This window comes from Grampus griseus (genome assembly GCF_964374135.1).
Source record: "Grampus griseus genome assembly, chromosome: 20".
Lineage (NCBI taxonomy): Eukaryota > Metazoa > Chordata > Mammalia > Artiodactyla > Delphinidae > Grampus > Grampus griseus.
In genome coordinates this window covers 29,512,227-29,526,698 of record NC_139014.1, presented here as the reverse complement: position 1 = coordinate 29,526,698, position 14,472 = coordinate 29,512,227, and the positions used below count along the sequence as shown (strand labels likewise).

General features: G+C 38.3%; 1 protein-coding gene across 4 annotated transcripts in view; it reads right to left on the bottom strand.

The window, feature by feature from the left end:
• The window catches only part of TRIM37 (tripartite motif containing 37), a gene marked incomplete at its 3' end in the record, with an annotated part of 154,439 nt that overhangs the window by 91,263 nt on the left and 48,704 nt on the right, over window positions 1-14,472 (bottom strand). For all 4 annotated transcript variants that reach the window (XM_082678832.1, XM_082678829.1, XM_082678831.1 and 1 more), the window contains exon 13: window positions 2,331-2,510. In XM_082678832.1, the coding sequence (XP_082534958.1) occupies window positions 2,331-2,510 (180 nt within the window). The remainder of the gene's footprint in view (window positions 1-2,330; window positions 2,511-14,472) is intronic.

Genomic DNA, 14,472 nt, shown 5'->3' with positions numbered 1-14,472 from the left:
TTGATCTCTTCAGAGTTATCGGTACTTTAAAAAAACTAATACTTATTAAAGCAAAAAACACCCGTCCCTACCTTTGTTAGATAGCTGAACATGACTACATTTACATTACTATGACTCCAATAAAGAGATGACTAAGGTCATAAAAAATGGCTGTTTTGGGCTTCCCTGGTGGTGCAGTGGTTGGCCGATGCAGGGGACGCAGGTTCGTGCCCCGGTCCGGGAGGATCCCACATGCCACGGAGCGGCTGGGCCCATGAGCCATGGCTGCTGGGCCTGCGCGTCCGGAGCCTGTGCTCCACAACGGGAGAGGCCACGGCAGTGAGAGGCCCGCGTACCGCAAAAAAAAAAAGGCTGTTTTGCAGGCTGGTAAAATTAGTATTTGAATAGTTTTACAATCCTCTCTGGTTAAAGTGTGAAACAGGAACAAATTATTCATATTTCTTTTAGTGAATAATTTAAGAAAACCTAAAAGGTTATAAAATGATACTAAAATAATCCCCCAAAAGAGATGACAAAAACATGAATTTTTTTCTACACTCAAAATGCAATAATCTCTTTTTATACATCCTTATTCTCCCAGAAAAGTTATGAAGAACACATAATAGTAAAGGGTGATATAACAGCAACTCATCCAGCATGCTCAAGGACAAAGAAATCAGAATAAGTGAAATTTAAAAGAGTATATTCAAATCTCTTTTAAGGAAAAGAGCTTTTAAAATTATTTGATGGAAACTTACTAAACTGTTAAACATTCTGAAACCACTCAGTTCAAAACATATTTGAATTTTTTTTTTAATTTTTAAATTTTTTAAATACATTTATTTTTGGCTCCATCTGCATTGGGTCTTTGTTGCTGCATGCGGGCTTTCTCTAGTTGTGGTGAGCGGGGGCTACACTTCATTGTGGTGCGTGGGCTTCTCATTGTGGTGGCTTCTCTTGTTACAGAGCACGGGCTCTAGGCACGCGGGTTTCAGTAGTGGCTCACAGGCTCTAGAGCGCAGGCTCAGTAGTTGTGGTGCATGGGCGTAGTTGCTCCACGGCATATGGGATCTTCCCAGACCAGGGATCAAACCCGTGCTCCCTGCATTAGCAGGCGGATTCTTAACCACTGTGCCACCAGGGAAGTCCCTGAATTTATTTATTTTTTTAAAACTCAAGCTTGCATTTTGATCATCAAATTAAACCATGGTGCAATGATGCCCCAAAACTGAATTACAAGGGTTACCCCAATATTAAATAGGGCTGTAGCTTTATAGTCACTGTTTATGTTCTGTCCTTTCTTGCAAATAACACAACAACTACCATCACTTAGTTTATTTTCATCAATTTTCATCTCTATTCCCTTACTTTTAATTTGCTGTTATCTAGAAGAAACTGAAAATCTTTTTGTTAAATTAAGCTTTCAAAACCAGTCATCCAAACATAATACACAATGCCAAGTGGAAAAAAATAAGCACTCGAGGGCTTCCCTGGTGGCGCAGTGGTTGAGAGTCCGCCTGCCGATGCAGGGGACGCGGGTTCGTGCCCCAGTCCGGGAAGATTCCACATGCCGCGAAGCGGCTAGGTCTGTGAGCCATGGCCGCTGAGCCTGCGCATCCGGAGCCTGTGCTCCACAACGAGAGAGGCCATAACAGTGAGAGGCCCGCGTACCACGAAAAAAAAAAAAAGCACTTGATCCCACACTATTCTTGGATTTCCAAATGGTGAGGTTGCTAGAAGTTCAATAGATAAATGGGACATTACCACATTTACTGGAAGTAGTAGTTTACTTTTTTGAAAAACTTTATTTTTGGCTGCATTGTGTCTTCGTTGGTGCACACGGGCTTTCTCTAGTTGTGGTGAGTGGGGGCTACTCTTCGTTGTGGTGCGTGGGCTTCTCATTGCGGTGGCTTGTTGCGGAGCATGGGCTTCTAGGCACTCGGGCTTCAGTAGTTGTGGTGCATGGGCTCAGTAGTTGTGGCTTGCAGGCTCTAGAGCACAGGCTTAGTAGTTGTGGCACATGGGCTTAGTTGCTCTGTGGCATGTGGGATCTTCCCAGTCCAGGGCTCGATCCCGAGTCCCCTGCACTGGCAGGCGGATTCTTAACCACTGAGCCATCAGGGAAGCCCCAGCAGTTTACTTTTTATGGAACTGCTAACTAGATGTCAAACACACTTCTGACTAACTTATTCACTGACCACACAGGACTTCTGAAATTAAATGGTTAAGAACATGGTAAGGTTAGAGTTAGAATGAATTTCAATATTCATCTTTGTTAAGTGAAAAGACTTTAAAATTCTGATGACATTATTTCCTGTGATAAAAGCCATAATATAAATGTTTCCTATTACCTTAAAATCACTGTATCATTTTGTCGATTCAAGTATCCTTCATTTGCAAGTAAGTCCAAACGGAAAAATCGATTATAACCCCAACATTCTCCAACTTCAAAGTCAGATGCAAATTCTCGAATGATATTTTTGGTAGGATCATTGCAGGACTGATGAACCATCTCTACACGGTATTCGTATCTAAAATTGAAAAGACTATTAATATAGAGTTAGTAAAGCAAGAATAAATGACATCAAAACATTAAGGTGATTAAGTACCTAAGAAGAAACTTAATGATATACACAGCTACATGTCTTTCAGAAAGGACTGTCACAACAGTAATATAAATGGGCTACCACAATATGATTGGCACTAGGTCTTTCTTCCCCTTTAAAAATGTTTACCAATATAGCAGGTATAAAATACCACCTCAAATAATGAATAAATTTTGTATAAAATAGTATTTTCAAAGTTACACATTTTAGCAACACTATGTATTTTTCCATATATTCATTACCTATGTTTCCTCACAATGTTCTGCCATTTTCTTTGAGGTAAATAAATAATAAATTTTGAATACTCTACTATATTTTTCCAATTCAAGTTATCATAAATCAACTGTGTATTCAGCAATTCAAGCCTATAAAATTTTCTAATAGAAAATAAGTATAAATGGGAAAGCCAGTAAATTTAGATTTCCGTATCTTATATAGTATAAAACTCTCAAGTCTTCGAAGTCATTTTTACTAAGAAAGTACTGCTATCGCAAGAAAGAGAAGTGAAAAAATAAAGATCATCAGAAGGAACATCCAACAGTAGCCATAAAGCTTCTTTTTTAGCAGAGATAAACTTTTAAAAGAAAAACCCAATACCTCAGTCTGCTATTTCTACTTGCAAAGGCAAAAGAAAAAATTACAGCTCTTTATCTACAAATAAACGTGTACAGGCGACCCTTAAACAACCTAAGTTCGAATTGCAATGGTCCACTTAACTGTGAATTTTTTTTTATATAGTAAATATTACAGTACTACACAATCTGCAGTTGTTTGAATCCAAGGATGTAGAACCATGGATACAGAGGAACCCAGGATAGGGAGGGCCAATTGTAAGTGACATGCAGATTTTTGACTGTGTGGAGGGTTGGCGCCCCTAAGCCCTGCGTTGTTCAAATGTCAACCGTATTTAAGTACTGTCAAATGATTTTTATATTAGTATGTCTCACAGTGCATTATACAGATTGATGGCACAAACTAATACAAAAGCTGTGATATTTTGTCTGCCTAATTATTATGGCAGTTGTAAGGCAAAGGGTGCCATTAAATGTCCAGAAATAAACCCCAATATCAGTGTGCAATTGGTTTTTGACAAGGGTTCTGACTCAACAGGGAAAAAAGTTTCTTCAACAAACAGTGCTGAGGGAATTCCCTGGTGTCCCAGTAGCTGGGACACTCTGCTTTCACTGCAGTGAAATGTTCAATCCCTAGTCAAGCAACTGGGATCCCACCAAAACAAAATAAATCAAAACAACAACAAAGGGCTTCCCTGGTGGCGCAGTGGTTGAGAGTCCGCCTGCCGATGCAGGGGACACGGGTTCGTGCCCCGGTCCAGTAAGATCCCACATGCCGCGGAGCAGCTGGGCCCGTGAGCCATGGCCGCTGAGCCTGTGCGTCCAGAGCCTGTGCTCCGCAACGCGAGAGGCCACAACAGTGAGAGGCCCGCGTACAAAAAAAAAAACAACAACAAAAAACCCAAATGGTGCTGAGAAAATCTGATTGCTACGTGCAAATTTCACATACAAATTTCATATGTATATTTCATATACAACTTTCTAATTTCATATACAAAAATTAACTCAAAATGGATCAATGACCTAAATGTAAGGGCTAAAACTATAAAACTCTTAGAAGAAAACACAGGGGTAAATATTCATGAATTTGAATTTGGCAATGGATTCGTAGATTTGACTCCAATAGTATGAACAAGTAAAGAAAAAATAGGTAATTTGGACTTCGCAAAAATTTAAAATTTTTGTGTATCAGAGGACATTATCAAGAAAGCAAAAATACAACCCACAGAATGGGAGAAAGTTTTCAAATCATATGTCTGATAAGGGTTTAGTATACAAAATGCAGAGAGAATTCTCAGAACTCAACAATTAAAAGACAAGCAACCTAATTTAAAAATGGAAAATAGACTTGAATTTCAGACATTTCTCCAAAGAAGATATACAAATGGCTAGAAAAACAAATGAAAAGATGTTCAATTTCACTGGTCATTAAGGAAATGCAAGTCAAAACCACAATGAGATACCACTCCATATTCACTAGGATGGCTATAAAATGTAATCTTAAAATGGTAGGAACAGAGAATGGTGCAGCCACTGTGGAGAACAGTTTGGTAATTTCTCAAAACGTTAAAAACACAGAATTAACATATGCCCATATAGAAACTTATACATGAATATTTATAGCAAGATTATTCGTAATAGCCAAAAGATGGAAGCAACCCATATGTCAATCAATAGATGAACTGATAAACAAATTGAGGTCCATACATACAATGGAATATTGTTCAGCCATATAAAGGAATGAAGTTTTGATATATGCTTCAACATTTGGAGAACCCTGAAAACACTATGCTAGGTAAACAGAAGCCAAACATAAACGATCCCAAATTGTATGAACTTCTATGTGAAATATCCAGAATAGGCAAATACACAGAGAAGAATAGTAGTCTAGGACTGGGGGAAGGAAGGGATGGGTACGAGGTGTTCTAGGATGATGAAAACATTCTGAAACTAGAGAGAGGTGGTGACTGTACAACACTGCAAATGCACTAAGTCCCACTGAATTGTGTATTTTTTATTTATTTATTTTTGGCTGCGTTGGGTCTTCATTGCGCGCAGGCTTTTCTCTAGTTGAGGCGAGCGGGGGCTACTCTTCATTGCGGTGGGTGGGCTTCTCATTGTGGTGGCTTCTCTTGTTGCAGAGCAAGGGCTCCAGGCGCACGGGCTTTAGTAGTTGTGGCGCATGGGCTTAGTTGCTCCGTGGCATGTGGGATCTTCCCGGACCAGGGCTCAAACCCGTGTCCCCTGCGTTGGCAGGCGGATTGTTAACCACGGCGCCACCAGGAAGTTCTTAAATTGTGTATTTTTAAATGGTTAATTACATATTATATGAATCTCACCTCAAAAAAATGTTTACTTTTATTTTAAAAATGAGTAGTAAAAAAATTCAAAATTCAGAGAAACAACCAAGAATATTGAAAATCTAAGGAGAAAGACATTAATGCAGATGGTTAAATACATCCAGGATCAAGACAGGTAAAAGTTTAAAATCAATATAGAACACTTTTTTAAAAATCAGTTTTTTATATGAAAAAGCATATAATGTTTGAAAAAAGATCATTGTTTCATCTGCATTAGTTCTTTAAAATCATGACAGAGATATACCTATGTTTCTATTAAATACAGCAATTAATCCAAGTTAAATTATTTATAGAGCATCTCAACCCTAATCTTAGATAAAACTAAAACCTCAAATTTGAATATTCCAACTTAAATTCCCTTCTTTTATCAAACTGAAAGTCTGAATGAATTTTAACAATTATTAACTTAAAATTTTAGTCTCATTAATATTACTCCCCAAGGGAAAGTTCTACTCTTTGCTTAAGCAACTCAAAGAAATTTCCTTCTCTAAAACAAAAGTCAGATTAGTAAATACTGTTAAGAGTCAATTCAAGGATGTCACTCATGCACAAATTTCCTCAGAAAGCCTACATAGGTGTATTATAACACACACAGTGAGAAAGATATTTAAGTATAATGAAATTATGAAAGTACTTCTGCAGGGTCCCAAGTGTTATTAAAATCTACTAGATAATACAATGATTTACATTTTTATTTCATACTTTGACAGTAAAACTACCTCACTGTTAAACTCTCAATTTCATAATTGAATGACATTTCAGTAATTAATAAGAAAGTATTCAAGACTCTTCTCTAGGCTTGCCGAAGTGTTAAGAGAATTAACAGGTAATAAGGGAATTCCCTGGCGGTCCAGTGGTTAGGACTCTGCGCTTTCACTGACAAGGGTGCGGGTTCAATCCCTAGTCAGGAAACTAATATCCCACAAGCTGCATGGCATGGCCAGAAAAAAAAAAAAAAGAGGATAAGATGTCTGTTTTTATCCAAATAGAACATTCTTATTAAGGTATTCAGATAATATCTAACAAATACACAAATTCTAATCTCTTTCAAGCTTAGTATCCTGAATGATAATATTTCATTACCACTGATAATGTTATTACTGCTTATAAGACAATGTAAACTAAGTTCCTGAAGTATATATGTCAACAATAAAAGTACCCAAGATGAAACCTGTACCAAAAACAATAGAAATGTCAAAATATCTACATACCAGTAAGAGAAGGAGAATCTTCCCAAGGCAAGAAACAGGTACAGACACATCTTGTTTTATTGTGTTTTTGCTTTATTGTACTTCACAGATATTACATTTTTACACATTGAAGGTTTGTGGCAACCTTACATCAAACAAGTCTATTGGCTCCACTTTTCCAACAGCATTTGGTCACTTCATGTCTGTGTCATTTTGGTAATTCTCACAATATTTCAAACTTTTACATTATTACTGTTACATCTGTTGTCATGATCTCTGACCAGTGACCTTCGATGGAATTGTTTTGGAGCGCCACAAACCACATCCATATAAGACGACAAACTTAACTGATCAATGTTACATGTGTTCTGATTGCTTCACCTATCAGCCATCTGTCCCTCCTCCCCGCCCATCTCTTTCCCTCTTCTTGGGCCTTCCTATTCCCTGAGACACAACAATATTGAAATTAGGCCAATTAATAACCCTACAATGGCCTCTAAGTGTTCAAGTGAAAGAAAAAGGTCACATGTCTTACTTTAAATTAAAAGCTAGAAATCATTAAGGCTAGTGAGGAAGACATGTTGAAAGCCAAGATAGGCCGAAAGCTAGGCCTCTTGTGCCAAACAGTTAGCCAAGTTGTGAATGAAAAGGAAAAATTCTTAAAAGCAAATTAAAAAGTGCTACTCCAGTGAAAACATGATTAAGAAAGCTAAACAGTTATTGCTGACATGAAGAAAGTTTTAGTGGTCTAGATAGAAGACCAAACCAGCTACAACACTCCCTCAAGCCAAAAGCTTAGTCCACAGTAAGGCCCTAACTCTCAATTCTACGAAGGCTGGGAGAGGCAAGGAAGCAGTAAAAGAAACGTCTGAAGCTAGCAGAGGTGGTTCATAAGGTTGAAGGAAAGAAGCTGTCTCCATAACATAGAAGTGCTGATATAGAAGCTGCAGCAAGTTATCCAGGAGAAGTAAATGCCTGGATCTGAAGCGTCCAAGGGCAGGTTGACTCTCTTGTCAGGAGCTAATGTAAGCTGGTGACTTAAAAGTTGAAGCTAATGCTCATTTACCATTCTGAAAATCCTAAGGCCCTTAACAATTATGTTAAATTTACTCTGCCTGTGCTCTATAAAGAGAACAACAAAGCCTGATGACAGCCCATCTCTTTACATATGGTTAACTGAATATTTTAAACCCACTTGAGATTTACCGCTCTAGAAAGAAAGATTTTTTGCAAAATATTACTGCTCATTGACAATGCACCTAGTCACCCTAGCGCTCTGATGGAGACGTACAAGGTTAACGCTGTTTTCATGCCTGCTAACACACATCCATTCTGCAGCCCACAGATCAAGGAGTAATTCTGACTTTCAAGTCTTAGTATTTAAGAAATATATTTCATAAGGCGATAGCTGCCGTAGACAGTGATTGCTCTGAGGGATCTGGGCAAAGTAAATTGAAAACCTTCTGGAAAGTATTCACCATTCTAGGTGCCATTAAGATCATTCATGATTTGTGGGAAGAGGTCAAAATATCAACATTAAGGAGACTTTGAAAGAACTTGATTCCAAACCTCACAGATGACTTTGAGTAGTTCAAGAATTCAGTGGAGGAAGTAACTGCAGATATCGTAAAAATAGCAAGAGAATAAGAATCAGAAGTAGAGCCTGAAGATGTGACTGAATTGCTACAATCTCATGATAAAACTTCAATGGATGAGGAGTTGCTTTTTATGGATAAGCAAAAAAAAAAACAAAACAAAACAACAGGGTTTCTTGAGATGGAATCTACTTCCAGGTGAAGATGCTGTAAAGATTGTTGAAATGACAGCAAAGGATTTAGAATATTACATCAACTTAGTTGATAAAGCAGAGTCAGGGTTTGAGAGGATTGAATCCAAATCTGAAAGAAGTTCTACTGTGGCTAAAATACTATCAAACAGCATTGCATGCTACAGAGAAATCATTCATGAAAGGACGAGTCAATCAATGCAGCAAACTTTACTGTTGTCTTGTTTAAAGAAATTGCTACACCCACCCCAGACTTCAGCAACAACCACCCTGATCAGTCAGCAGCCATCAAACACTGAGGCAAGACCCTCCACCAGCAAAAAGATTATGACTCAGTGGTGGTTAGCATTTTAGAGCAATGAAGTATTTTTAAATTAAGGTATGTACATTTTTTTTCAGACATACAGCTAGTGCACACTTACTAGACTGTAGTATAGTTTAAACATAACTTTTATATGCACCAAAAAAGCAAAATATTCATGTAACTTGCTTTATTGTGGTGGTCTGGAACCAAACCTGCAATATCTTGAAGTATGCCTGTATATAGGAAATAAATTAATCAAGAGACAAGAAGAGAACCAAGATTAATGGTAGCAACAGGGTTATGAACAAAATCCTATAATCACTAAACTTTTTACAATTCTGCCTAAGATCAACCACCTTCCCAATCACAAAGGCTGATTTCAGGGAATAAAACAGAGCTTGGTGGTTAAGAACAAAGAATACAGAGAAAGAAAAATCTATGTTAAAAAGACTGTACCTTAACAATGCTGAACTCAAGTGAATAACTTAGCTATGATATTTCCACCTGTGAAATGGGAGTGATAAATAGCATTTAACAGCTCACGAGGTGGTAGTAAAGCAAAGTGAGTTATACAAGGCACAGTGCATAGCACAAAGTATATATTCAGCAGACGTGAGCTGTTACAATAACAATACAGGTAAGTCCACTGTTTCAGATCACACAGGAGATTTGGAACAGAGCTATGACTAAAACATACTTTCAACTCAGAGGCCAGAATCCTTTCCATATTACTAGCATTATTCGTAGTTTGACTCACCAGTCATGGCAAGAATATTCTGCACTAAGGTTAGTCTATGTCAGAAGTTGTGTCACTGGGGGTCAGTTCCCACGATCCTTTCAGTGATCCAAAAAGTCAAAACTATCTTCATGATAACGCTAAGATGTTATTTGCCTTTTTCGCAGTGTTTGACGTTTGCACTAACGGTGCAAAAGCAACGGTAGTTAAAATGTACCAGTAATCATTATATTCACTGCTACACACTTTCAGATGGGAAAAAAAATTTTCAATGTCTCTCAAGAACGTCTTTGGGCTTCCCTGGTGGCGCAGTGGTTGAGAGTCCGCCTGCCGATGCAGGGGCCACGTGTTCGTGCCCCGGTCCGGGAGGATCCCACATGCCGCAGAGTGGCTGGGCCCGTGAGCCACGGCCGCTGAGCCTGCACTCCGCAACGGGAGAGGCCACAACAGTGAGAGGCCCGCATATCACAAAAAAAAAAAAAAAAAAAGAATCCGCCTGCCAATGCAGGGGACACAGGTTCGAGCCCTGGTCCGGGAAGATTTCACATGCCGTGGAGCAACTAAGCCCATGCCCCGCAACTACTGAGCCTGCGCTCTAGAGCCCGTGAGCCACAACTACTGAGCCCGTGTGCCACAACTACTGAAACTTGCACGCCTAGAGCCCGTGCTCCGCAACAAGAGAAGCCACCACAATGAGAAGCCCACGCACCTCAACAAAGAGCAGCCCTGCTCGCCTCAACTAGAGAAAGCCCATGCGCGGCAATGAAGACCCAACATAGCCAAAAATAAATAAATAAAATAAAGTTTTTTAGAAAAAGAATGTCTTTGAAGAAGTAGTAAAAATGATAAATGTTATTAAACCTTAATGCTTGGTGTCACAAATGGGAAATATACATAAAGTACTTATGCTGCATTGTGATATGCAATGGTTGCCTTGGAAAAATCACTTTGTTCAGCTGAGTTCCAATATCATCAGTCACTTTTTTTGGGAAACCTCAAATTCAGAGAACTGACAAACAATGGTTATTCGGTTGTGGATACCCAGCAGACATTTTCTGTGCCAAAACAACTAAGGAAAAGAACTGTCAGTGTTTGTTGCCAATGATAAAACACACTTTCAAGTGAAAAAACATAATCCTGGAAAATTTGTATGTACCACATGAGCTTAAAAGCTTTCCAATACTTCAAGACTTTCGTTGTGAAAACGGTGATATCCATGAATGTGACTGATACTGCATAATGAAATGTGTCAACACTACTTAGTAAGTTGTTATTTTCCAAATGATTATTCCATGTTGTTACAAAATCACGCATGAGTAAAAGATCCATGCAAAGTATAAGACAGACCAATGACATTTTACCAATGAGTAAAACAGCTTTAATGAAGTGTAACTGAAATGTATAATTTGGTAAGTTTCACACATATTTATATATACCCATAAAACCAACCCCATTATGACAATCAAGATACTAAACATATCCATCATCCCCAAAGTTTCCTCTGCCTTTTGTAATTCTTCCCTCTTACCTTCTCCCTCCACCTTCCACCCAACCTTAGCCCAGCCTGTCTGATCTCTAAGCAACCGCACACCTGCATTCTGTCACTATAGATTAGTTTGCATTTTTCTAGAGGTTTATATAAGTGGAATCATATATATCTCTTTTTTATCTGGCTGCTTTCACTAAGAATAATTAATTTAAAAGTCATTCCTAGGGACTTCCCTGGTGGTGGGTAAGACTGCGTGCTTCCAACGCAGGGGGCCTGGGTTCGATCCCTGGTCGGGGAACTAGATCCCACAGGCATGCCGCAACTAAGAGTCTGCATGCTACGACTAAAAGATCCTATAACTAAGACCTGGCACAGCCAAAATAAATAAGTAAATATTAAAAGAAATAAAAAAATAAGTCATTCTCATTGTTGCACGTTATCAACCGTTCATTACTTTTTATTGCTGAGTGTTATTCCACTGTATAGACATAACAAAATTTGCTTATCTAGTCATCTGTTGGTGGCAGTTAGGGTTGATTTTATTTGGCTATTCCAAATAAAGTTACCATGAACATTTCTGGAAGTCTCTGAATGGACATCTAGTTCCTTTTCTCTGGGGTGAATATCTAGGAGTCGTTTAGCTGAGTCACACAGTAAGTGTATGTTTAACTTTTTTTTTTTTTTTTTTGCGCGGTATGCGGGCCTCTCACTGTTGTGGCCTCTCCCGTTGCGGAGCACAGGCTCCGGACGCGCAGGCTCAGCGGCCATGGCTCACGGGCCCAGCCGCTCGGCAGCATGTGGGATCTTCCCGGACCGGGGCACGAACCCGTGTCCCCTGAATCGGCAGGTGGACTCTCAACCACTGTGCCACCAGGGAAGCCCATATGTCTAACTTTTTAACAAATCACCAAATGGTTTACAAAAGTGGTTGTATCATTTTACATTCCCACCAGAAACGTATAAGACTTCAAATTTCTCTATATTCTTGCCAACACGTGGTATGATCTCTGTAATTAGAGCCACTCTAATAGGACACAGTGGTATTGTAGATAAATTTCTCTTTTTTTTAATTTACTATTTTTTAAAAAATTTCTTTATTTTATTTATTTGTTTTTGGCTGCGTTGGGTCTTCATTGCTGCGTGTAGGCCTTCTCTAGTTGTGGAGAGCGGGGGCTACTCTTCGTTGCGGTGCACGGGCTCTAGGAGCGTGGGCTTCAGTAGCTGTGGCTCGCGGGCTCTAGAGTGCAGGCTCAGTAGTTATGGTGCACGGGCTTGGATGCTCCGTGGCATGTGGGATCCTCCTGAACCAGGGATCGAACCCATGACCCGTGCATTGGCAGGCAGATTCTTAACTACTGCGCCACCAGGGAAGTTCTGTAGATAAATTTGTTCCCCTAATCACTTATACTATTAAACATCTTACACAGGATTATTTTGCCATCCATAAATCTTCTTTAGTGGGGTGTCTGACAAACTATTTGCCCTTACGGAAAAGAGACCTTGTTTATTTTTTTATTGTTGAATTTCAAATTCCTTATATATTCTTGATACAAATCCACATAATTTGAAGAAGAGAACTTTACAATTCTCAAGATGCCTAATTTACAAATGTGTTTCTTTATGGATTGTGTTTTTCCATTGTAACTGAACTATCATTGCCCAACCCAAAGGAAAATTTTCTCCTATGTTGTGTCCAGTAAGTTTTATTGTTTTAGGACTTAAATCTAGGTCTATGATCAATTTTCAGTAAGTTTAAGTATATAGTGTGAGGTATGGATCCAAGTTCAATTTTTTTGCATATGCCAAATGTTCAAGCACAATTTGTTGAAAAGACTACACTTTCCCCATAGCACTGTCTTTGCGTCTTTGTCAAAAAATAGTTTCCTAATGAAAGTGTGTTTATTTCTAGAATCATAGTACAGGTATCCCCCATTTTTGAACATTCTCTTTATGCCACTTAACTTTTACAAAAGAACCTACACTAGTACCTGTTTTTGCTAACCAAAAGAAATCTGAAGAGAAATTTTGTTTTTACAAAAAAAGCTGAAAAGTGAAAACAGCATTCAGTGCTTATTTTGTAGAAAGTCATTATAGAGGCATGCTCCAAGCAGCAAGAGCGGCACCGCCAAGCTCCTTCCCTGGGAATCATACCCAGCATCTCAGTATCAAGCCGCCATAGCTTTGAACTGTGTCTGTGAGTATCTATGCTTCGTCCTGATATATTCTGTGCATCCATTAGCAAGATATGTCCTAAGGTAATTGTTCCTTCACTTTATGCCATTTCAGCCTACAAAAGGTTTCATAGGACCGCTCTCCTTTTGGACAGTGGAAGAAATCTGTATATTCCATTCTTCATCTGTCTATTCTTATGCTAATACTATGTTGTATCATGCTGATGCTGTGGCCTTATTATAAATCTTAGTCATATAGTATTAGCCCTCAAATTTTGTTGTCCTTTTGATTTCAATGATTTTCTCTACAGCATTTGTTTATTTCACTGCACTCTTTGATCTTTGTTATGTCCTTTCTTCTGTTTACTTTCCATTTAACTTCTTCTTTCTAGTTTATTAAAGTAGACATTGACATCACTGATTTAAGGCCTTTCTGCTTTTCACTTACGTAGGCATTTAGTGCTATAAATTTCCCCCTACCTACTGCTTTAGCAGCATTCTACAAATTCTGGTATGTTGTGTTTTCATTTTAATTCAGTTTAAAACACTTAAAAAGAAACTCTTATAATCTCCTCTTTGATCCAGGGGTTATTTAGAAGTGTGTTATTTAACTTTAAAATACGTCAGATTTTCAAAATATCTGTTACTAACATCTAAATTAATTCCATTATGGTAAAAAAACAATCTGAATGATTTGAATACTTATGAATTTATTGAGACATGTTCTATGTTCCAGAATATGGTCTTTCTTGGTAAATATTCTGTGCACACGTAAGAATAATTTGTATTCTGCTACTGTTGGATCACATGGTCTATAAATGTCAATCAGGTCAGGTTGGTTGACAGTGCTATTCAAATGTACTATAACCTTGATGATTTCTGCCTACCTGTTATATCAACTGAGAGATTAGTTTTTGTCTATTTCTCCTTATACTTCTATTAGTTTTTGTTTCATGTATTTTGAAGATCTGTTATCAGGGTATAAACAGAAATGTTTATAGTCGTTATATGTCCTCTTCATTAACTGATCCTTTTATCACTATGAAATAAAGTTCTTTATCTCTGGTAATATGCTTTCCTTTGAAATCTACTTTGATATTAAAACAACAGTTCCAACTTGGTTTTGATTAGTACTAGTATGGTATATCTTTACATTTAAAGTATGTTTCTTGGGGTTAGCATACACTTGAGTTTTGCTTTTTTAGGCAATCTGACAATCTCTGCCTTTTAACTGGGGTGTGTAGACCATTTATAGTACCACGTCTTGGTATCTGTCCCA